Source organism: Lipophrys pholis (assembly GCF_963383615.2).
Source record: "Lipophrys pholis genome assembly, chromosome: 14".
In the NCBI taxonomy this organism is placed as follows: domain Eukaryota; kingdom Metazoa; phylum Chordata; class Actinopteri; order Blenniiformes; family Blenniidae; genus Lipophrys; species Lipophrys pholis.
Window position 1 is genome coordinate 8,490,567 of NC_137633.1, and position 22,707 is coordinate 8,513,273.

At 43.0% G+C, this 22,707-nt stretch overlaps 2 protein-coding genes across 3 annotated transcripts; one reads left to right on the top strand and one right to left on the bottom strand.

Moving 5' to 3' along the window:
• Positions 1-82: 82 nt before the first annotated feature.
• metap1 (methionyl aminopeptidase 1) lies at positions 83-14,544 on the bottom strand. Its single transcript, XM_080479613.1, has 11 exons — positions 14,370-14,544; positions 12,791-12,842; positions 12,585-12,694; positions 11,510-11,570; positions 6,915-7,006; positions 6,752-6,835; positions 5,619-5,757; positions 4,811-4,942; positions 3,126-3,269; positions 2,971-3,036; positions 83-2,436 (listed from the first exon to the last, which is right to left on the bottom strand). The coding sequence occupies exons 1-11, from the start codon at positions 14,484-14,486 to the stop codon at positions 2,270-2,272; spliced, it is 1,164 nt and encodes a 387-aa protein (XP_080335739.1). The 5' UTR covers positions 14,487-14,544; the 3' UTR covers positions 83-2,269.
• On the top strand, positions 13,178-22,435 carry eif4eb (eukaryotic translation initiation factor 4eb). 2 transcript variants are annotated; one of them, XM_080479616.1, is made up of 8 exons: positions 13,178-13,286; positions 14,471-14,661; positions 15,686-15,789; positions 18,952-19,047; positions 19,177-19,240; positions 20,239-20,352; positions 21,508-21,647; positions 21,730-22,435. In XM_080479616.1, exons 2-8 carry the CDS (start codon positions 14,485-14,487, stop codon positions 21,842-21,844), a joined length of 810 nt encoding a protein of 269 aa, XP_080335742.1. In that variant the 5' UTR covers positions 13,178-13,286; positions 14,471-14,484; the 3' UTR covers positions 21,845-22,435. The 2 variants fall into 2 exon arrangements, with proteins under 2 accessions (XP_080335742.1, XP_080335741.1); XM_080479615.1 differs by lacking the exon at positions 13,178-13,286 and having other exon boundaries at positions 14,659-14,771.
• The last annotated feature ends 272 nt before the right edge of the window (positions 22,436-22,707 follow it).

Here is a 22,707-nt window from a genome sequence, read left to right on the forward strand (position 1 = left end):
ATCATCCAGACCTTCGCTAAAGCCTCCATAGACCAAAGCAAAAAAATAATAATAAAAAGTGTTATTCAGTTTTGTGTGATTTAGTTTTTATTTAGGGTGCAGAATTACAGTAGCAACTGTAGGGAAAATGTCCATTACAGAAGACACAAGTCAGTGGCAGAGTATTATAAGGCTAAGCTGACAATGTCTGTAATTTGACACCATCCTCGTCAGCTCACTCGCTGTTAAGGTGGAGCAAAGTAAAATATGAAGATTGCAATGAAATGCTCTGTTGCGAATACCTGGTCCAACCCAGAGTTTTCACAGACGTCTGGAGCTTCAGCGTTCTATGGACGTTTTGGACGCTTTAGCTGGACAAACATCAATTAAATGATTCTTCCCAGAAGTGAAGGGAGATAAAGGTCAGGGCCCTGACGATTGATTGGCTGGCTTATTTTTCACTGCTAAAATTGGAGGGACAATGGTGTGTTTCTAAACATCCTTGTGTTAGGTATCCAGTAGAGGAAGCTCCAGTCACCCAACAGCAGAGTGAAAAGCCGACGGCGCATTTACTGAACCGAGCGCGTTCACCTCGGTCAGCTAAAAGGTTTGTGAAATGAACTCAAAATGTTTACCATGACGTTCCTCATTGTCACGCTTACTAATACTAATCGACATATTTACGTTGATACGTCACCTCGGCACTAAAGAATATTAAAAAGTAATGACAGATATATCGGTTAGCGGAAATTTTTTATTCCCTAATATTGGAATCTGCCCCCCCCCCTCCCCCCCACCAAAAAAAAAAATCGATATTGCTCAGGCCCTAGTGCAAATTCCAATCTCTTCAAAGACAAAGTCACCAACAAGCAGCTACAGAAGAGTCATTTATTACTCCATTAGAAGAAATACAAAGATGGCAGAGAAACTAATCACATTACTGCTCTGACCAGTAGAAATAACCACCGTCGCTCGCACCGGCAAAATCCCTCCCGCTGTGTTTCAGGGAGGAGGAGGGACACCACTTTACATGCTTCCAGACACCCAGCAATGCTTCTATTCTCAAATTCACATGTTAAGGCTTCACTTTTGCTACACCAGGGCTGTTGGTAACGGCACGGAGGTTTTCCCTCAAAGCGGGACTGAGGAGTGAAGCAATTAGTGACTATGTCGTGATCCTCCGCCTGGATATCCACAGAAACGCTCTGAGTCACACTTCAAGCAGTTGGGGCTCATAATGGACACATTCCTAAGCGTTGAGCGAGCTTGTTAACGGTGAACGCTCAGGTGGGTGTAGCTCAGGATAAATAACTGCTGCTGAGGATCAATTGACCTCTTTGGACAGCCCGTTTGTCTTCAGTTCTAAACTGTAAAAACATCACAAAGCATCTGACAAGATCGACAACACCGTACGTTCATACTCACAAAACATCGACACTCGTTAAGACTAACGCCTCAGCACTGCACTCGTCCCTTTGTAAGACCGAATCGCGAGACTAAAAGCTGCATTTTGTTTTTGTATTATGAACCATGAAACACTGAAATATGCTTTGGGTTCTGAGGTCAGAGGAAACTCCGACGCACCAGAAACCACGAGTGTATTTTACACTTTCTCCACTGACCTCGTGTTGTGCGGCCGGAGTTCTGTGGGTATCCAGGAGAGCTGCTTGAGATTCAAACGCGACCTCAGACTTTCCGTCTAAATTTTGAGCTGCTGTCTGCCGAGTCTTGCAGACTCAGTTGGAATCCTCCCGTGTCTCCAGATATTGCTGACTCTGCTCGGGTCTTTCTCGGGTAAATGTATAGAACGCGCGATTAAGTTAGGAGAAGTTGAGAGAACAGAAGCAAAGCGTGGCGTACTAGTTGGATCTGCCAGGAACTCCGAGTGATATCAGCTAGAATGCAGGTCTGATGTCCAGCCTGACCACTAAGCAAGACCAAATCTCATAAATACTTTTGATATTTCCTCCAGAGGATAGTTTTTTCACTAATAAAGCAATCCACATCTACATTCAAGTACTTCCATTTATTTTGAGGAACCAATATTTAATCAAAGAATCACGAGAGCAGCGCAGACACTGAGCTCAGAGTGGCGCCTCGTGATTTCAAATGTGTGTGTGTGTGTGTGTGTGTGTGTGTGTGTGTGGGTGTGTGTGTGTGTGTGGGCACAAGAGTGTATATATGCATGTGTGTGTGTGTGTGTGTGTGTGTGTGTGTGTGTGTGTGTGTGTGTGTGTGTGTGTGTGTTTGTGTCTGAATAAGTCCAGTCCTCGGTACGTTCCGGCCCGGCCTACATTTGGCTCAGGAAATGAGCCTGTCCGTTGTCCTCCATGCGGCGGGTGAGGATCTCGCAGCCGGTCTCCGTCACTAGCAGAGTGTGTTCGAACTGAGCCGAGCGCTTCCCGTCTCTGGTCACCGCCGTCCAGCCGTCGGGCCACGTCTCGTCCTGCCAGCCACCTGAGACGCAAACACAAACACCGTCGATTGAAACACAAACGCGGCGAGGCACCATCCCAGTCTGGCAGCGGCTCACCGGATACCTGCGCGGTATAAAGTGCTTTTTAAATCTATAATGACCCGTTTTAAAGCGCGACTGGCTCTCGGGTACCATTTAATCCACAAATCCTGCTTGTGGCTGCCAAACAGTCTCAGCTCATCTAAAAAATCTAAGCCGGAGTGTGAATGAGACCAGGTGTTTGGCTCCAAATGAGCTTTGGCCGACTAACAAACTTTGAGACGGGTATTTATGTTTGTTTGTCTTCTGAGAAATCCATGTGAATCCTGCTTTGGTCAGTTAAACTAAAGACATCGTCAAAAAGCCAAATAAACACCACTAATCTGTCAGGATTATGAGGGGGAAAAAATCCATTAATATACAAGGATTAGGCTCCGTTCTTGTTCTGCAGTCTCTGGATTCGTTGGTCTACTTTATTCAACTGCTACAACTTTTAATTAATGCTTCGTCTTACAGATTCACGGAAGTCATCTCACCTTCACATATCATGGGCTCGATGGTGAACACGTGACCCGGCTTCATGACTCCGACTGCTTTGTTTTCTGTGAAATGAAGGGGCAGGAGAATCACACCTCGGTCAGGACGTGTGAAAATTCCCCATTCAGTCATTCCCACCGGTGCGGTCACTCACTGGCATAGTGTGGCACGTTGGGAGCGGTGTGGAAAAGTCTGTGGATGCCGTGGCCGCAGTAACTTCTCACCACTGAGAAGCCGTGGGCCTGGGCGTGCTTCTGGATGATGTTACCCAACTCCCTGTAGCGGATACCCGGCTTCACTGTGGGGAAAGGTACAGAGTCGTTTAAGACTTATCTCAAAGGGAAAGACTAGTTTGACTTGTTTTTAACTTTTAAACAAAGAATTCATCAGGGTTTGACAGGCTGGGAAAAAAACTCATTGACCACTTGACCATTCACTGTCACGCAAATAGATGAATTTTAACTTTTCTGCTAATTGTAATTAATTCTCCACCGTATCAACTTAAAAAAACAGACTGTTTCAGTATTTCTCATTCCCAATTTCAAAATTACTCTCACATGTGTAACTGCCCTCTGGTGGACAAATCATGATATAGCATCAATACTTATCTGCCCAAATGGTTTGTCTAAGATTTACAAATCCATAACAGCATTTTTTCACAAGTTCATTTAATAATTAAACACCACAGTGAGAAACTATAAATAATAATAAGTAAATAATAATCATAGCCTTTTGATCGAAAGATTTTAATTGATAAATATTGTTCTGCAATAATTTGATCATTATCGGTTCGACAAATTGAGATTTGATATTTCACCTTTTTAAGACAGATTTTCACGTAAAAGGATATGACAGCTGCTACTATGAGACAGGAGCCTCATGCACAGCTGCCGGAAACTAGTGGAAATTTAGGGTGCAAGCAATCCTATTCATGTGGAAGCTCATAAACAAACTATACTACATAGTTTATCATTTGCAGTGAACTTACCATCAGCAAAATCATGATTGTGATGGATTAAATGCCATTACATGATCTCTTCTTTCCCTTCTGTGTTGCCAGAGCTCAGCCGCCTGATGCACATGTTCGAGTCGCCACAAGTTTCACCCGTTTTGAACTCAACCTGAGCAGTTGAAGGTTGAAGGGTTTCGTCAGGAGACCCACAGTAGTGACTTGTCAGCAGTGGGAGTCGAACCAGTTCTTCCAGTTACAAGCTTTGCTTCATCGTTCTTATATACCAGGCGTAGGGAAGGTTTGCCAGCGATCATGTGCCTTTCAATGCCACCCAACAGAACATTTTTGAAGAGGGCCGCACTACTGGAGCCTAATGCCTCCAGAAGCTCATAACGCACCTCCTCTGATGACCGTCAGCTGTTTGGCAATCATCAGAGGGAGTGTGTTACTAAGCAAAATCCCTGTACTGACCCTGTCGGTTATTATTACACATCCACGCATCAGCAACATCCTGAAGTGTTGAGGCAGCAAATTGCATAGGATACTGAAGATGAATGGCGATTTAAAAGCATTAAACATCATCACGGCTTTGTTGGAGAGTAGCTTTGTTCAAAAGAGGATTTAGGTTGTGACCTTTGTTCATTGATAAAAATGCATTACTTTTTGTCCACGCTTGCATAACAAGCTGGAGCTGCCAGGCGCTCGGGCTCAGCCACTTCCACGTTAACTTTCTTTGCTTTTTCATACATTTATTACTCACAACGTCGTCTCAGACGTCACGTACAGCGGTGATGATGATTTAGCAGCGGGAGTTAATGAGCAAGCGGCCCACCAGCCACGCCAGCAGACAAAGCGCCGACGTCAGTGCGTGCGATGTCGTTGCCTACCGGAGTCGATGGCTTGCATAAGGCATTCGTACGTAGTCTGAACCAGCTTCTTTGCTCCTTCTTCCATGTCCCCGATGAAAAAGGTTTCGTTGAGGTCGCCATGGAAACCATTGTGGTAGACGGTGATGTCCACTGTGTGAGTGTGGGAAGAAGAGTGCGTCAGAATCATTGTGTTCAACACCGAGGATGAGTTGTATGAACAACCTGCCTGAAGCCTTTGATAGCTACGTAGCAGGCTTTCAGAAAATTTTCACAAAAACCAAACGCAATGTCAGTTGGAGCATGAAGTACTAAATGTGCAAACTGGGGAATTTCTTCTGCTGATAATGAGAAATGTAGAGAGCAGAGAATGTGTACTAGCAAATCCCCACTGGTAAAGGTTAATGAAACTATTTGTCTTGTCGGGCCACGCAGCGAGAGATGACTTGCTGGCAAGTGCTCCATCAGTCGCTCTGAGGGGAGTGGCGGATGGAAGACATCGCCTTCACAGAAATATTCATAAAGAGGCTAAAATTGGCCAAACTCCTGCTGACACCCTTTCAGGATGCTGGGACAACCATTTGTCATGGAAGAGAACTTGTTTTCCTCCTCCACTCTCATTAATAAAACATTCCCCATCTTCCAAACTTAGTGTAACTATTCCTAGGAGTTGGTCCGACACTGAGAATATGACTGGGCTGGAAGCTTTCAAAATGCAGTTTCAAGTTTGTTTCTGGTTTCACCGACCCCTCGCAGCCTGCCGTTTCATCCACAGAGCAAAAGCGGAGCTGTCACAGAGATGAGAGGATGTGTAGTGTGACGAGCGCACCGTTGAGGATGTCTCCTTCTTGCAGGGGTCTTCTGTCGGGGATGCCGTGGCAGATCACTTCGTTGACAGACGTACAGCAGGATTTAGGGAAGTTGTAGTAGTTGAGAGGGGAGGGGTAGCAGTTCCTGGCTGTGCAGGCCTGAAATAACAAGCATCACGATTAAAAGGGGAAATTCTTCATGCACCTTCTTTCTAGACATGGAAACAAGAACAGATGTTGAGCTGTGCCTCTGGAAAATGGAATTCTGCGGCTTCAATAGTGCTATTCAATGTTAAACACTGAAAACCTCGGGCTTGTGTCGACTCTTGACTTTTGGTTCTATGACAACTACTCATTAATAATCCAAAAACCTGAACGTAGAGGATTGTGCTCCTTGACAATTGTGATGGAAAGCACAATTACTTATTTTTAAGCGGTACCCAGGAGGAATTGTTGAGAACATACATTTATAGAATGTGCAGCAGAGCCGACTGCGGGGTCGCAGAAACGAAAACTTTGCAAAATCCTCTTTGCCAGGACCAAGCGGCTTATTCTGCTGTGGACTCCTGTTTAGATTCTAATACCATGGATGTGCATGCAGGAGCAGCAGAGCCTCCTGGCCTCTCGCTGAGACGTTTCAGGCTGCTGTGCATTAAATATTCTCATAAGCTCAGTGGATATTTAAAGGATTGCTGCTGTTTGTAGACACTGATCAGCCAGGCACATGTTACTAATTGTACATGCATACTGAGCATTTGTCTTGTTTGTTGTTTAGTGTTTTTGGATTTTGAATCCTGATGGCTTTTTTCTACACAGGTAGGCTATGTTTACCACGAACTAGGGAATAAAGTTATGGTTTTTGTTCCTATTTGATGGCTCAGCTTTTCCACTTCTACTCAATATGATACAGATATATTCAATGTGTCATTTTAATGTAACTTCTAGATCAAAACGCTTTGCACTACAAAACAATTCCGTTACATTTGCCGGATCCATAACTTTACTTCTGATTTACCAAGATGTGTGAAGTCAGTATGTACACATCATGAACAGACTAAATATGTTCAGTGCAGTGTGTTTGTGTGTCTGCAACACAAAGGACTCCAACATGGAAGGATCTAAAACCCATTATGTAGAATTGTTGTACACCTACCAGGTGAACAGCGTGATCAATTTCCTCCGTGGTAACACCTTCTTTCACCATCAAAGCCGCAATGTCCAGAACTTCACGCGCCAGCTGCAAACAACATACGTGTCAAAAAAACAACCTGCGACGGAGGCAAAACTAACAGCATGAAAGCTGCAGCTGGTGCTACCTTGCACACGATTCTCATGCCTTCGATGTCCTCGGGGGAGAGGATCTTGATTTGTGACGTCCCCTTCAAGAACTGCTCAGACTCAGACATCCCTGTGGGAAGCAAACAAGGACAGACACCTAACATCACTCACATGTCAATACCCAGCGACGCTGATGAACTCGGTCTGCTACATCCTTTCCAGAAGCAGCTGCTGTCAGTCCATCAATTCCTACACGCTCGCAGGTGGATTTACATCCTCCTGATTCAATATGAGCTTCCACCACAGGCGACGCTTTGGTCTCACATTTCAACTTTTAAGTGGGGCTACTAAAGATGCTATAAGGTATTTCAATTAATCCTTTGTGTCATCATTTTACCTTCGGTGGCATCTGACTCCTGGCAGCTTCAACAGGTCAAACAGCAGACAGTTAATTCAACTCCAAACGGCTCATTTAAGTCACTCAAGTCACATGAATATCTTGCAAACATGAAACCTTTCTAGAGTCTACAGCAGAAGCCTAGTCTACTGAGGAAGCTGCTGCTTATATTTTTTATGCTTGTGACACCAAGATGATCCTGGTGAGCATGAAAACTTCAACTTCAAATAGTCAATTTCCTTTATAGGGTCAAGAAATTGGTGTAGTTCTTAGCATTGTTTGGCTCAGCTGGTTGAGCATGTTCTCTTTCAGTAGTAAAGTTGCAGGTTCAATCCCCCGTCTTCCCTTTGTTCGTGTTCGTGTGTGTGTGTGTGTGTGTGTGTGTGTGTGTGTAAATGTGAATAAAAATGTAAAGTGCTTTTGGCAATGCTGAAGCAGTGAATAAAGCACCGACGAGCTGCTCCTGCAGAGATGACACTACAAGCTGCAGCACCTGAGCTGAGGCAAACTCTAATGACGCTCACACTGTGGGCTCGGGAGAACAGGCAGGGGCGGGGGCTATTAGAGAACAACAGAAAGCACGGGCTTGTGCGCAAGCAGACAGACGCCTTATCAATCGAAGCCAACCGCTGTGGACGCAAACCAGATCCTGACAGTATTATTATTACTCTGAAAAGTGCGCGCCGACACTTGTTGGTCAAAACACGGGCGTCATCAACAATTCAATGATCTATAATTTATTAACTCCGCGAGATGAATGTTGGATGAACACGCGCTGTTGCTTAGCAACACAGACATGAGACCGATTTGTGTACAGGTTCAATACAGCCCTTCTTTTGACCCCCGGAGCCTACAGTGCAAGTGCAACAGTCAATTCGACTTACTTATGCTTTGATGCACACGGTGGTCTCGAGGGACGGAAATTATGTGCGAAAATGATATTCCCATACTAGTTCATCTGTGCTTCTCTACGGGTTGTAACAGCCACAATACTCTCCGTTGTTGAAAAAGAGAACCGCATGCAGGTGAGCATGGAGATTAGGTTATGTTAGGAAACATCAGCCGGCCACAATTGTGCTCCACTCACTGACGACGCATCACAGGAGAGAAAAGAGACCGTAACCATGACTACCTGAATATGGATCTATGCAGTGTAATGACAGGGATGTGGAGGTTGCCATGGTTGCACAGTGAATGACTCGCCCAGAGAAAATACATGTATATTGAGGCAGGTTAGAATGATTGCAATGTGTGATCGTTTACATAAAAGAAGCTGACGGGTGATGAAGAAATGCAGCGCGACTGCAGGCCTGTCAGCAGCTTTACTTTTCACTTCAATAATTCCACCGCCAACAGTGGACAGAGATTAACCTGAGATATTACAACAAAGCACTGCTTTAGAATAAACACTCTGAGTGAGTTCTTACGTTTAAAACATCATATGAGCATGAATAGTCGTTATTTATGAAGACTGGGGGAGTGTCTTCATACTAGCAACTATTCTATATGGTAATTTTTCTTAGGGTTGAAAACTATAACTGTACTTTAAAGCATTGTCAATTAAACCATGTTTTAAATGCAAAAAACATATTAGACAGTAAAGTAAGTCAAATTATGAAACAGGTGTAACAGGTGCAGGGGTTGAAGAGGTTGCAAAGGCTCTTTATTTCCTAAGAACTCCAGAATGTGTGACTGTCAAGAGCAACTTCAAGTCTTTTCACCACCTTTCACAACAACCTCATCGGATATTAAATGCTGCTCAAGTAAAAGAGGCTTTGCACCCTACGGCACAATGGAGGTAAGCATTTTGCTTTCTGGCATGGAGTATTCAGGTTGAATAAGCTCCTGCAGTATTTACATTCAACAAATGCCTCATTTACACATTTCGTGTGCCAACACAGTTTTTACATTTTCATGTCAGTTTATATCGAAATGGCAGAAGTGCTGAAAATGATGTTTTCATGTAGGGCAACTAGTGTTTTTATTTTTGTGACAAAACCAGCCACATGCGCGCAAAGATCCATAAACTATAAACGTTAACAATGGGAGTACACCGACATTCAAATGGACAGACGACCAAGTTGGACCACTATTATGGGTGATTCTCAACTATAGAACTATCAAGTTGTTGTTATTGTCCTTCTACTCGCGTATGTGCAGAAGAAATATACAATACGGCCGTGGTGGAGACAGAATCGAGTTTTGGAGAAGCTCCACTTTGGGAGCCATTTTCAAAAAGTTGCACTTTCAGTGGCCCCAAGCATGGGTGCCGTGTACGCGGACCAAACACAATGAAACTGTTACGTCTTCACTTGAAAACGTGGCCTTATTCGATGTTTGCTGTCCAGTCTGCTGGAGAAGTGGCCCTGATAGCTCAGAGAGGAAGGTATTGATTCACACGCCTGCCTCTGAAGTTTAATTTTTAAAGTCATTTATAGCCATTGTCAACAAAAAAAAAACAGTTTCTGAAAGGTTTAATACTTCTACAGTAAAACCATTTTAAAATGAACACCTCAATAAACCATGTATTGAAAACATGCATTCTCGCATCTGTAAACAACTTCCAGCCACTTGAACAAATCATACTGATTGAAACACACGCGCTCGGCTGCAAATTGATGGTTGTGAAATCGCACAGCTGCGGCGGAGCACAGATTTCTCCACCAGGCAAAATGAAGTAGTCCGGCTGTTAATCTGTGCACAGTGAGGCCCGCGGGGGCCGAACCGCACTGTGCTACCGGTGCGTCGCTCGGAAGCCGACGACACACAAATCGACTCGTCTGTGTATTCATGCAAACATGATGTAAAACACACGCATGGATGAGCGCATTGTCTCGACCAGCGGATCGCGCTGCAACAGGTTGTTCCTACCGGTGTGGTGCTGAATCTAAGCCGTGAGCTGCTGGCTGGTACAGGTTTGATCGTTTTAACGTGCTCGTTTCTCCACTGACGCTAATGAGATTTGGCGAGTTAATATTCGACTGGTTAGTAACTCATCGGCCACCTACGGGAAAACGGGCTTTAAAGTACCGTCATGTAGTTTATTTCAGTTGTCAAGTTAGAGTCAACATCTGTTTTTCGGGGGGAAATGGCTTAAGAGAAAAATGAAGGTTGAGAACACTTTGACCCGGTCACACAGAGACTAAAACATTTCCTTTTACCAAACTTTTTCTGCAAACTATTTATATTATTATACTATTTAGAGCAGGCCTTCCAACTCCGCCACAGAAATACAAGAAATACAGCAGACACGTCCAAGTCAAAACACTCACTAGGGCAATCATGAAAGCAAGAATGTAAAGTCATTTGTGTGGTTGACCGAGTTCAGCTTTTGCTTTGGGTAACACTGGATTATATCCCCAACAAATTACAAGAAAACATTAAAAAAATAAAATGGTTGTAAAATTCACAACCAGCTCAATAGCCTCTGCAATAACAATGTATAGTTTGTGTTGTTGGGCGGCATGTACTACCGGTTGAGGGAGAGGCGGGGCTGTGACGCCATCGGTTTTAGAGTTTTCGTAACAAGGACGGAGCAGCTCAGTGAGCAATTTCCCATTTATCTACACTCTGAGCTGATGTTAAAAAATAACTAAATAAATAAAGTTTTGCTCCCCAAACATGCTGGCTTCATGTGAACAGAACACCTCGTCGATAAAGAGGAAAGTTAAGCAGATACAATGAACCAGATTGTGTGAATCTTAACTAGCCAATGTTAAGTTGTCACAGATTTCTTTAAATGGCTACTTGGTGGACAATCAGAGGAACCACAAAAATCAAATGAACTAATCTGCACCAGGTAATAAACTGACAAACAGCATAAAAGATGAGTATAAAATAAATTATAGGAAGACTTTGAATCATTAGGATTCATTAAGGGTAACATATATGAGATTAAACCTAAAAACACAAATAGTTTCCCTTTACTGAGCCACATTCTACATTCAAATACCCAACCTATAATATTGAAATATGCTATGTCAGGAGTAAAAAGCTGAATACGGTTCCGTTGAATAGACAAAAATCACACTTCTACAAGCAAAAAGAAAAAAAAAAACGAACACTAACAGACTTCAAGTACTTACAGCATAAAGACTGTTTCTCCTTTTGCGTGTATTGAAATGAAATGTATTTCAGTCATTAATATAAATGGATTTGAATGAATGCAGATACAACTACGATGGCATGTGCCTGCAGAGGAACACGTGACGAGGTGAAATGAGGAGAACTTGTTACCTCTGGGATGATCGGCATAGTCGGGTCTTTGGATGTCACCCGGGACCGGCCTCATGGGAGTCTACAGAGAGAGCCGAGACAGACGGGTTACATCATTGAATTCACATTGATCGATACGGCACAGAAGACAAGACCTGCGGCAAGTCACAATCTATAACTTTTAGTCTTACTGCCAGAGTTTTGACGCACGCAATATGACGAATATCAATGTTTCGACTTTGTCAGGGACTTTTCTCCAGGTTTGAAATATATGTCGTATCCCAATGTCTGCCTCACTAACACTTGTACCGGGGAGTTTCCAATTCCAAGATTCAGCTCTGATCGCCACCTGTAGTTATCTCAACGAGTCCTGAGATTACTCCACTGCTTGGTCCCATACAGGATGAAGTGTATTCGAAAACGTACGTGTGAATGGCTGATTGCGCCCGATCATGTAAAACGATCAGAGACTGCTGGGGCAGTAAAAAAAACAAAAAAACGTTTTATATTAGTAAAAGTCCATTTAAATTCAATTTTCACCCGGCCATCTATCTTCTTTCTCACGTACTCCTCATGGGATTATGGTGGCAATACAAAGAGCCATTACCAAACCCACCAAGTGATTAAATCTCTGCAGCGTGTCCTGAGCCGACCTTGGGAGTCTCAGTTAAAAATGCCCGGTGCACATCTATTGGAAAACCATCCAGATTCCTCCTAATTAGACACCCAAACAACTGTGGAGTTTTCACTTGGAGAGAGACTGTATGCATCCACAATGTCGCCCTCTGTTTTTAGCAACTGAAGCTCTTTGTGCTGTGTTTTACTGTATGGAAAATGCTCTATAAATATAAGTTGATTGATTCTTTTATTAGGACAATTAAGACCAGGGTGTCGACCCATTTGGAAACTTTGACTGGATTACTGCTGCCGCCGGCGGACGACAACTGTACAATCCCTCCTCTTATCACCCATGTTTGGGATCCCAAGAGTCTCAAAACAGCCCCACGCGGAGGTAAAATCCATTTCTCTACCATGAATTCAGACTTGAAGGTGCGTCACGCATTATTTTCAAACTGTATTTACAACACAAACCTACCAGAGGATAGTGAGGACGTAGCTTTCCAGTGAAGCGGTAGCCTGGCCATGGGTCTGTGTTGATGTCTTTCTCCACACAGTTTTTAGATTCAATCTGGTTCTTGTCTTCCTCTAATAAAAAAAAAAAAACAAACAGGTTGTAGAAATAGCTTGCAGAAACTCTTTCTGAAGCTACTAATAAAATTGCAGACATTGCATGATACTTACTGGCTTTTTTGTGCAGCAACTTGTGAGACTGCCAGCTTCCCTTGAAACATTCCTGGAAAATAAAATCATCAGCATTGAAATCCTCAATTCCAACATGGTCCGAAACTGCTTAGTCTTTGGATAATTGGATCAAATGTTTTGTCAGAGCAACACTCGCTTTACCGTCATTGGGGAATACCGATACTCTCAGGAATCCCCAATACAATCTTGGTTGTTTTTTTTGCAGTGAAACGCTTCAATCAAGCCCCTAAATCTGTGTTCAGAGTTAAAAATAGCTACAGAACTTTAGGAGACTCATCAGACCAAAGTGTGCCGCTGCAGTCTCGGAAACTACATGGGCAGCTAACAGAGGGGGGAAACAGGGTCAAGTTGCAAAGACAAAACTGCACTAACAGCAAAGACCACTGGAGTTAAGATACCCTGGTTCCATAAGAGGCGTGAAACCGTCACTCAACGTAACTGTGCAGATGCTCAGCCACCAGTCAGGACTGTGAAGGTAACTAGACTTTATGTTTCAATGATGTTTAGAGGGATAAACACCTTATTGATACCATCAGAAATTTATTTTTAATTGAAAAAGGGCATACTTATAGACAGAACTAAACATGCAATATATTACTCAAGTTAAGACACACTAAAGAGCACCGATATACAAAATCATTAGGTACACGATTTAAGTAATTGTACAACAATTGTAAAATGGTATATGAATATACAAAAACAGGATTGCTGAACTTCTCAGTCAAAATACTTCACGAGTTTTAACTGAAGTTTGATATTTAGCAAAGTCAGATTGTCATTATGATAGAATTACATACCCAAGCATAACAAGCAAGTGTTAACTGTGAATGCAACCAAGGCACAGGGTGTATACAAAGAGTTAACCTGCACTTATTTAAATATGCATGCTTCAAGGCACTAAAGTGCATCTGACACCCTTTCAAGGTGAACTTTGTAAACTTTCTGCAGTTCGCACACTGCTGACTTACACTCACAAGTCCAGCTGAATACATCCATTACCAGTTCAGGGTTAATAGATGACTGTTTGACTAAGAATGTGAGCAGACTGAACAAAATGGCATTTCTAAGAAGCCAGATTTCTGCACGAGCTTTGGTCTGGTGATAAACTAAAGTGGCAGGATCAGGGTCAGGCAGCATGACAGTAAGTGATCTGCCCTGTGACTCAGATTCCACTGCAGTTTATTGCTTCACGTGAACACACGTTCATTCACACACAGAGCAACGTTACTTTTTTGAAACTGGGGTGTCTTTTTTTTTTTTTTTTTTTTTTAGCAAGTCAGCTAAGCTAAACGGTCTCCTACCGGCCTGCTGTCTGCACAAACACACCCACGATCAGTCGTTTCCCCACGTGGGTTTGCACAAAATATATTCTTACGCAACATGCAAAGTTAAAGTTTTAATAAACGCCCGGTAAGCTGCTGTGGTAGCTCCTAATGCACACATGTCCACCTAGCATGGTGGTGAGTTAGCAGCCTCGTGATACAGGCAGAGAGAGGGCCCGGCTCTGCGGCTAAACGAGCCGCTTCCACCGGGTCCGAACCGAGCCGAGCAGCGGTACCTGTGAACAGAAATAGGAGCCCTGGATACCGAGCTTGATACATGTGGGACACTGCAGTTTGGCGTCCTTGCTGCAGCCCTCTGTCTCACACTCCCTTCTAGCCTCGGTGCTCGCCATGCCTTCGTCTGCGGGAGGGGTGGAGCCGCCGCCGACTCGCCGTGCAGCCGGCCATCCAACGGGTGGCGCACGGCGCATGCGCGCAGCGTGTGCCCCCGACTCGCGTCGGCTCGGCTCGGGCCAATCAGCGGAAACTTTCCTAACAGAGATTTGTAAGATGGCGACCGCCGAACCGGTGAGCACTTTCTACAAATATCATGTCAAAACATATGGGGCGCTTTGGGCTTTAAATGCGGGGCGATGTCGGTTTTAAAGTTGACTGGTGACTTCCAGCCTCGGCCTCCAGTAGGTTGCTCGTGGCTGCCGGGTCTGTGTGTGCTCTTTCGGGGAGTTTTCAGTGAAGTCTTCTGTGTGCCACGACCCGGGCGTTAAAGAGGAATGCTTGTTCGGAGATTGTCCCAACTTTAAGGCTGACGTTACAGCTAACCGCCTGCAGCCACCGGTCAGAACTGCACTGAAACTTCCAGCCTATTTAGCGTCAACCAAAGATTATGTTGCGATACTTTAGCCTTAGAAGCCAGTTTCCAAGACGTTTATGTTTCACAAAGACTTAACTAAAGTTCGGCGTGTGTCATTTTGCGTAGGAAACTAGAAACTTTTTAATTTGTGGGAGAATATAAACTGACAGAAGTGGTGGAGACTGGCCCCTGCTGACCTCTAGAGCGTACGTGTAGCTGTTTCAGTAGCTAGGTTACACGGTGATTTTCCGTTAAATGTACTTTTATCGGCATGAAAGTTAAGTTTTGTGACAAGCCGAATTAAATAATGATCCCCAAGTTTCTGTTAGGGGGTGATATAAGGACTGGAAACAAACTTTAGGAGGGGAAATGACACAGAAACTCTTAACAAATAGTGCTTGACAAACTCCTGCTCCACATGTCATTTAAATGTCTTCCAGATGTTCCACTAATGCCAAAGAAATCAGGCTTTACGATAATATTGAAATTATTTCAGGGATGAGCAATGTCATTTGAGATTAAAAAATACACTAACTTTGTAATTTCACACAAGTTCTTAGTTGTTTTTTAATTTTTTTTAATTTGTGTCACCATTGAAATTAGGAGCCACTTTGCGCCACTCTCGTTGTGAGTGAAACCACTGAGCTTCATGTAAGCAGCTGCAGGACAAAAGAGAGATCCTCCATGTTCTCTCCGTTTACTCTCTCTGTTCTCTCTCCCCCCCACCTGACTGCTTTCTAGGAAAATAAACCCAGTCCACCCCAGCCTGAGGAGGATGGAGCTGAGGAGAGCGGACAGGAGATAGTGAGCCCAGAGGCCTACATCAAGCACCCCCTCCAGAACAGGTCAGCCGCTGCACATCCACCGACCGCTTTAGTCTGGGCATCAGAACACAAACAGGAGCAAGTTTTCAAAGATAGAGCCTGTTCAAAGGTCTCTCTCTCTCTCTCTCTCTCTCTCTCTCTCACTCTCTCTCTCGCTCTCTCTCTCTGTGACTTCAGAGGATCAATGGCAGCACTGTACACCTCCCTGTGTTGTGTTGACTTGTGATTCCCAACGTCTTTTGGGTTGTTTTTTTTAACAGGAGCTAAATCCAGATTGAGCCTTTAAAAAAAACAAAAAACTCTAGACCCTCTATTTGAGCACCAGTCTGTACTTATTGGGGTTTTCTTTGGCCCATGTAACATCTGGTGCTTCCCTATTGGGTTCCCACGCTCCCAAACCTTGGAATTGATATAGTTAGAGAAGCTACATATATTTGTCTCATGTTCTTACCACCTTGAGAAAACTAACCAATTTCTCCGTTCCCACAAGTATGTATCCATATTTTATCATGGTTTTTGTCTCTTCACATGTCAACGTGGGTCTGGACTTCAAAGAATAGTTACATTATGGTGAACATCTTTCGTGTTGCTGTCAGGAGTTCAGTAACAAGTTATGACAAACGTGTAAACTGATGGTAAAGCCAACAGTGTACACAGCCAAGTCAGAGAGGCAGCAGCTCTGAAACTATTATTTTAATAATTGTAGTCATACACTAATGCATTGCTGCCAAAAGGAGTGACATTGTTCCCAACACTGAACATATGTACATCCCTACTTGTCGTCAGTGCGTCTACGATGCAGACGCCACAAAATAAGCTCAAAGGATGCGTGTGTGTGTGTAGATGCATGCATGTCAAAATGTGGATATAGTCACCAAACATCAAAGAACAGGCTGGCGACCTGCGTGCCACTCTTCTGCGTTTGATCTCCAGGCGTGTGGAGCGGCGCGTGGCGAAGTGGAAGCGAGACATGAATTGACCATTCAGTGAAGAACAATGAGCGCTGTGTTAACAAACCAGCAGGAAGCCGAGACATATGCACAACTGTCACAGATGTCACAACATCTGGGAAATGTGTGTCTTTTTATTCTTTACTTTTTTTTTAGATTCTTGAGAGCAGTGCCTTTTCAGCTTTAGTAAAACAACAATGTGTACAAATCCGCCGGAGCGTGAAGGTACCCGAAACGCATTACAGAGGCTCTCAGGATAAGGATGGGACGCGACCGTGCCCACGTATGATATATATCACAGTGCAGCTGCTAGGATTGGATATAGCTCAATACACCGAATATTTCCCCTCACTGTGACAATTTCTGTAACACGGTAAGAAAACTACAAGGGCTGTGTGTGATTCAGACAGAGTAGGAGCCTGAGGGCAGATTCTTCAGTGGTGTACATGAAGTACAATACACAGATTAAAAAAAAAAAAGTGAAATATCATGTGGGCATGTTGCTGCTGGATAAGAGAAAAAACAAATCAAGAATATAATTTATAATTGATTTATCAAATAGGGAGGATAGACGTTTTTGTGTTATTTTTATGTCGTGTTTATAGAATAACCTAGCATTAGTGTGATCAGGTTTCCTGGTATCATAACACATCAGATAATTTCATGTTACGTACTGTGATGAAACTATTGCATCAAAACGTTAGCACGTAATGTCAATCCACTTTTTCGGTGGTCTTCCTTCTAAAAATAAATCACAATGTCAGGAAACTTATGTACAGTTAAATAGCACAACATCCATTTTTTATAAGGGTTTTTTCTCTCTGAGCAAAGAAAAGCAGCGATTTCTATTCAATCGAAGAAAGCATTTTATCTTTGCACTGCTAGGGGACAGTGTTGTTAAATATCTTCAACCATTATTTTTTCTGTATATGATAAGTCAGTCAGCTGTTAAATCTAGCCACGCTGTGTTTCCAGTGTTGTTCACCGATGCTTTTTGGGTGACGGGCGCGATCTACTGACAATGCTGCGTAAATAATGGATTCTTAATTGATGCACATGGTCGATCGCGCAGCGCTAAAGTTTTGGGTTCGGCAGCGAGATTGACAGGTTTTTTTCCACAAATGATAGATCCATTATTCGCGCAGATCTCAATCACAGAGATGGTCCAAAAGCTCTTTACATTAGAACACCTGGCTAACGAGCAATGGAAATCAGCTAATCATTAGACGACTAATCAGCGATTTGAATCAGTGAGTACACTCTCGTCAAATACTATACCACTGTTTTTAAGTCTGTCCTGCCACAGTGGTCTTGAGTTAGTGTGGGTTTCTTTCAGTCTGCTGTGCTGGAGTGGTTTTATTTCTTCCTCAGGCTGTGATTGCCTGTGATGCTCCTGTGACCTGTCCGGGGGGGTTCACAGTCTCTCTTTCAATCCTGCCCCTGATCGGCTCCGGCCTCCTCCTGCACCGAATACAAAGAAGCCACCAATGAATATTTGATGTGTATTTAAATTCTGTAAGGATATTTATGTCCGTGAGGGTCAACTAGAAAAGCCAAACGCTACAGAAAGCCCGACAGCGAAAAGAAAAACCGGAACCTAAATGCTTTCGTTGGGGGTCTCGGAGCTTGGTGGTCAAAGTTTCTCAAAAAGTTTTGATTTACTACTCGAGAGATTTCAAGGAAATAAATTCTAGGTGCTCCTAATGCCTCATTGTGAGGCTTTTAGATGGTCTGTTCATTTGAATCTGGCAAGTTGAACTATAAATAGCTAAATTTGCTTGTCAGATGCTGTTCTGTGCATTTGTAATGTACTGAAGAGGGTTGAATTTGTATTCTCTTTACCATTTCTGTAGACGGTGCTCTCATTTAAACACACCCTCTGACAGAAGAACGGTTTTAATTGCTGCATAATCGCTCCAGCAGGCGCACTTCCCTTTAATGTACAACAACTTAAATACTTCCAGTCTGTAAGCTGAGTTATGAGGGTAGGTTTTTTTTTTAATTTAAGCATCGCACACGCTCAACACAACGTCACAATTAATTAGGCCGGGAGAGTGACGGCGTGATTTACAGAGTAGTTTGCATCGACGCCATCCAGGTGCGTCCATACGACGCAAGTTTGCTCTAAAGCACAATGGCCTCGTTTGCCTTGTGCACATAATTAGGGGCTTGTCGCATTTATGCAAATTCTTCTCTCTCTCTCTCTTTTTTTTTTCCCCTCCTCTTCCAACAGCTGGTCCCTGTGGTTCTTCAAGAATGACAAGAGCAAAACATGGCAGGCCAACCTGCGACTCATCTCCAAGTTCGACACGGTTGAAGATTTCTGGGCGTAAGAGGCTATAAAGTTCATCTTCTGTGTGCCTAACTGATCAAAGAGCAGACCTGCCATGACTGCACCATTTTCGATGCGGAGGGAGTCGTTCCTTCTTCACGCCGCATGTTGTTGTTGTTGTTTCAGCCTCTACAACCACATCCAGTTGTCAAGCAACCTCATGTCTGGCTGTGATTACTCCCTGTTTAAGGTACGTTTGATTTAGTCGCCATTTGAGCAAATAACTGAGGGGATCAGAGACTTTTAGAAACAGTCACGTACGTAGCTTTTTGTCTGTTTGGTCAGTATCCTATAACTTTTTTTTTTTCTTTTTTTTTTTTCTTTTTTTTTTTTAGTGCACTAAGTACAGTATCTGTAGAGAATTTCACGCAAATTATCATGTAGAATCACATGCTCAATATTTAAAAACACAGTAGAGTGAATACCCCAAAACGAAAGCAAATTTATATATACAAAAAACTGTTGACTGGATAAAAACTTTCCATTTTGAATTGGCAATCACAAAAAAAAAAAAAAGGAACAATAAAGTGTCTAAAAAATGAAATTTAATCAAACAAAAATTACAATTAATTTGCAGAATTCAGGGTTAGAGTTTAGGAATAATTGGAAAAAGTAGTCAGATATCAGTGGTTATGATCATCCAGAAGGTCTTTGCTTGTATGAGTGAACTTGTTTCACCTCAGCTGTCTTTGAATATATAAAGTCTGAAAATGTTGAGGTAGGCTGAATGAAAGGATCTATCTTTCTTCAGGTTTTGATGTTTTTTAATGTTTGTTTTGTTGTTCGCCAAGAGACTGACCAGTAGCTATTAAATTGTGCATTAAATCAAACCTGACTGACCATGTAACTGTTTTACTGATAAGCTACAACATCAAATTTATTTTTTTATTTTTTTAAATCTAAGTTTATCATCCATTTTTTTTTACCATTTACTCTTTCCTTTTCCTGCCATTATACTCTATATTTCCTTTTACCATACTTAAAAAGATCATGGAACTCGTGAGATGTGGACTTTAAATATGTGAGGACACCCTGGGTGAATCGTTTGAGAATGTGGAGGATTTAAAAAAAATAAATAAATGTGTTTAGTTATTTTTCAAACTGCTGAAATGTGAAAGGCCCCGTGCAGAAGCAGTTTGTGAGTGCATCTTTGGGGATGTTTATTGACCATGTAAACCACCGCTGCAGGATGGCATTGAACCCATGTGGGAGGACGAGCGGAACAAGCGTGGCGGGCGCTGGCTGATCACACTCAACAAGCAGCAGAGGAGATTAGACTTGGACCGCTTCTGGCTGGAAACTGTATGTTTGGCTGTGCCTGCAACACTTTGTGTCCTCTTTTCACATCTTTAGCTTCGAATCTTCTTCACAAAGTAGTGCCTTTATGAGCCAGCGGCAGCCATAATTAGCACCGATGCTCTTATCATTATACCTGCTGCTTTGGGAAATGAGCGATTCCGTCCAGGGATACCTCTGAAACCTGAGCAGCGTGGTCGTGTGCTTGTCATCGCTGGACACGACACAATCTCGCTGCTAAGAAAGCCTTTCCACATGGCGTTGGCGTGAGCTGTTCCGTGGCTCCAAAGGTCACTGACAGTGTTACACAGACATCCAGCAAGTTATGAGCAGCCCACTAACTACGTTTAGCCATGGAAGGAAGGCGCTGCCTGTTTCCCATCTTGTAAAGAGATGATCATCCAGTGCAAATTATCATGTTAGCTAATTAGCTAGTTAGCTTCTTCAGGACAAAACAAGCAATTTCAAAGTTCCGGTTAAAAATAACACTATAACATGTCAAGTGTATATCACTTTTAAGATTGTTTATGCAAGCTGAAATCTTAAGGCTCATTACTTTGGCCTCGTTTACGCGACAACATTCCAGGTTTTTGTTTCAGAAAAGTTTTGCGTTCACACGGCAACTTTTTCAAAACGAAATGGCAGAAACGCTGAAAACGATGTAGTTTTCATGTCGGGCCACTAGTGGGTGCTGTTTTTGTAATGAAACTTGACACACAGCGAGCGACACACCATAAACATCAATGGCGAGAACACGGACATTGGGGTATGGACCGGATTGTTATTACAGTGACTCAACTATTTAAGTCCCAGGAGAATATGGACTGGGAGTCATGTCACTCTGTAGACAAACGCTGTTATTGTTGATCTCCTTGCGCATGTGCAGAACTATGTACTTCAGTGATGCGCACAGACCATAGCAGTGTTTGAGAAAGGTTGCGTTTTTCCCGTTTCTACAGTGACGAAGCCTAAGCGTTTCAAAAGTTCTCCGTTTTCACTTGAAACCATTGTCATGTAAACGGGGCCGTAATCAGTTCCACAAGCAACACCCAGTCTTGTCTTTTCTGAAATGATTTCAATTCGAGGGTTAACGGAAGCTGTGGCTCATCAGGCCATGGCGGCCGCTGTTCTTCCTCCTCACCCTCCTCACCCTCTCACCAGCTCCTGTGCTTAGTCGGAGAGGCCTTCGACGACTACAGCGACCAAGTGTGCGGAGCCGTGGTCAACATCCGCACTAAAGGGGATAAAATAGCCGTCTGGACGTCAGACTTCGAGAATCGGGACGCTGTCACGCACATAGGGTGAGCCCCTCCTTCAGTCCAAACCGTCCCCAGTGTTTACATTCTGCCCTCCTTCCTAACGCTCTGCTTTCCCCGTCTACAGGAGAGTTTACAAAGAGCGTCTGGGGCTCCCCACCAAAATGACTATCGGCTACCAGTCCCATTCGGACACGGCCACCAAAAGCGGCTCGACTACCAAGAACAAATTTGTCGTTTGAGCATTGCCCCATGTGCCTCTTTTCATATTCTCGTCTTATTTGTTGTTGGTGCGTATGTTTACTTTGCTGCAAAGACTCTGCGGAATGCAATCTGGAAGGAAGAAAGTAAAAGAAAGAGGAAAAAAAAAAAATCAAGATGCCAAAATGTTTCCATAACCTGCCCGGGACACTCACACCACAGGAAAACACACACACCAGAGGAAAACAGCTGCACGCAAATCTTCCAAAACACTAACAATGAGAGGGATTAATAGTTCATATTCTATCAAAAATAAATATGTTGATTCTATTTTTATTTCTTCTTTTTTGGTTTTTTGAATGGCAGGGAATTCTGAGATGCAGAATTGAGTTTGCTCCCCTCCTTTATTTCTGTTTTACAGCATGGTTTGCTGTAATGACATTAAAGCCTTTTAATTTATTATTTTAATTTGCCTGCATATTATTAGTTTATTAGACTTTTGTTTTATGCTTCTTCTTTTTTTTTGCTTTGAAACTGTTGCAAGTAATCAACCTTTTTAAAGTATTTCATGACCCATTTTAATTTGAGTGTTGATATAATTAAACATTGGTTTTTGCAGTTATTAACTGTTCAGTTGTTCAGTGCTTTATTTGTATCCGGGGCATCATTTGTGGTCCGGTTGAAGTAACAAATAGCCATTCTAGTGCTTTGTTATGGTAGACAATGCCAGACAAAAGATTTAGATTACTGGATTTAAAAAAAACAAGTTTTCAATTGATGGATCCGACGAGGTATTTATGTTCATAATCGTCTAAACCAGGGGTGGCAGACGTGAGGCCAGTGGGCCAAAACCGGCTCGCACGAGCTCCAATCCACTTGTAATCTCAATGTCACTATGGAGATA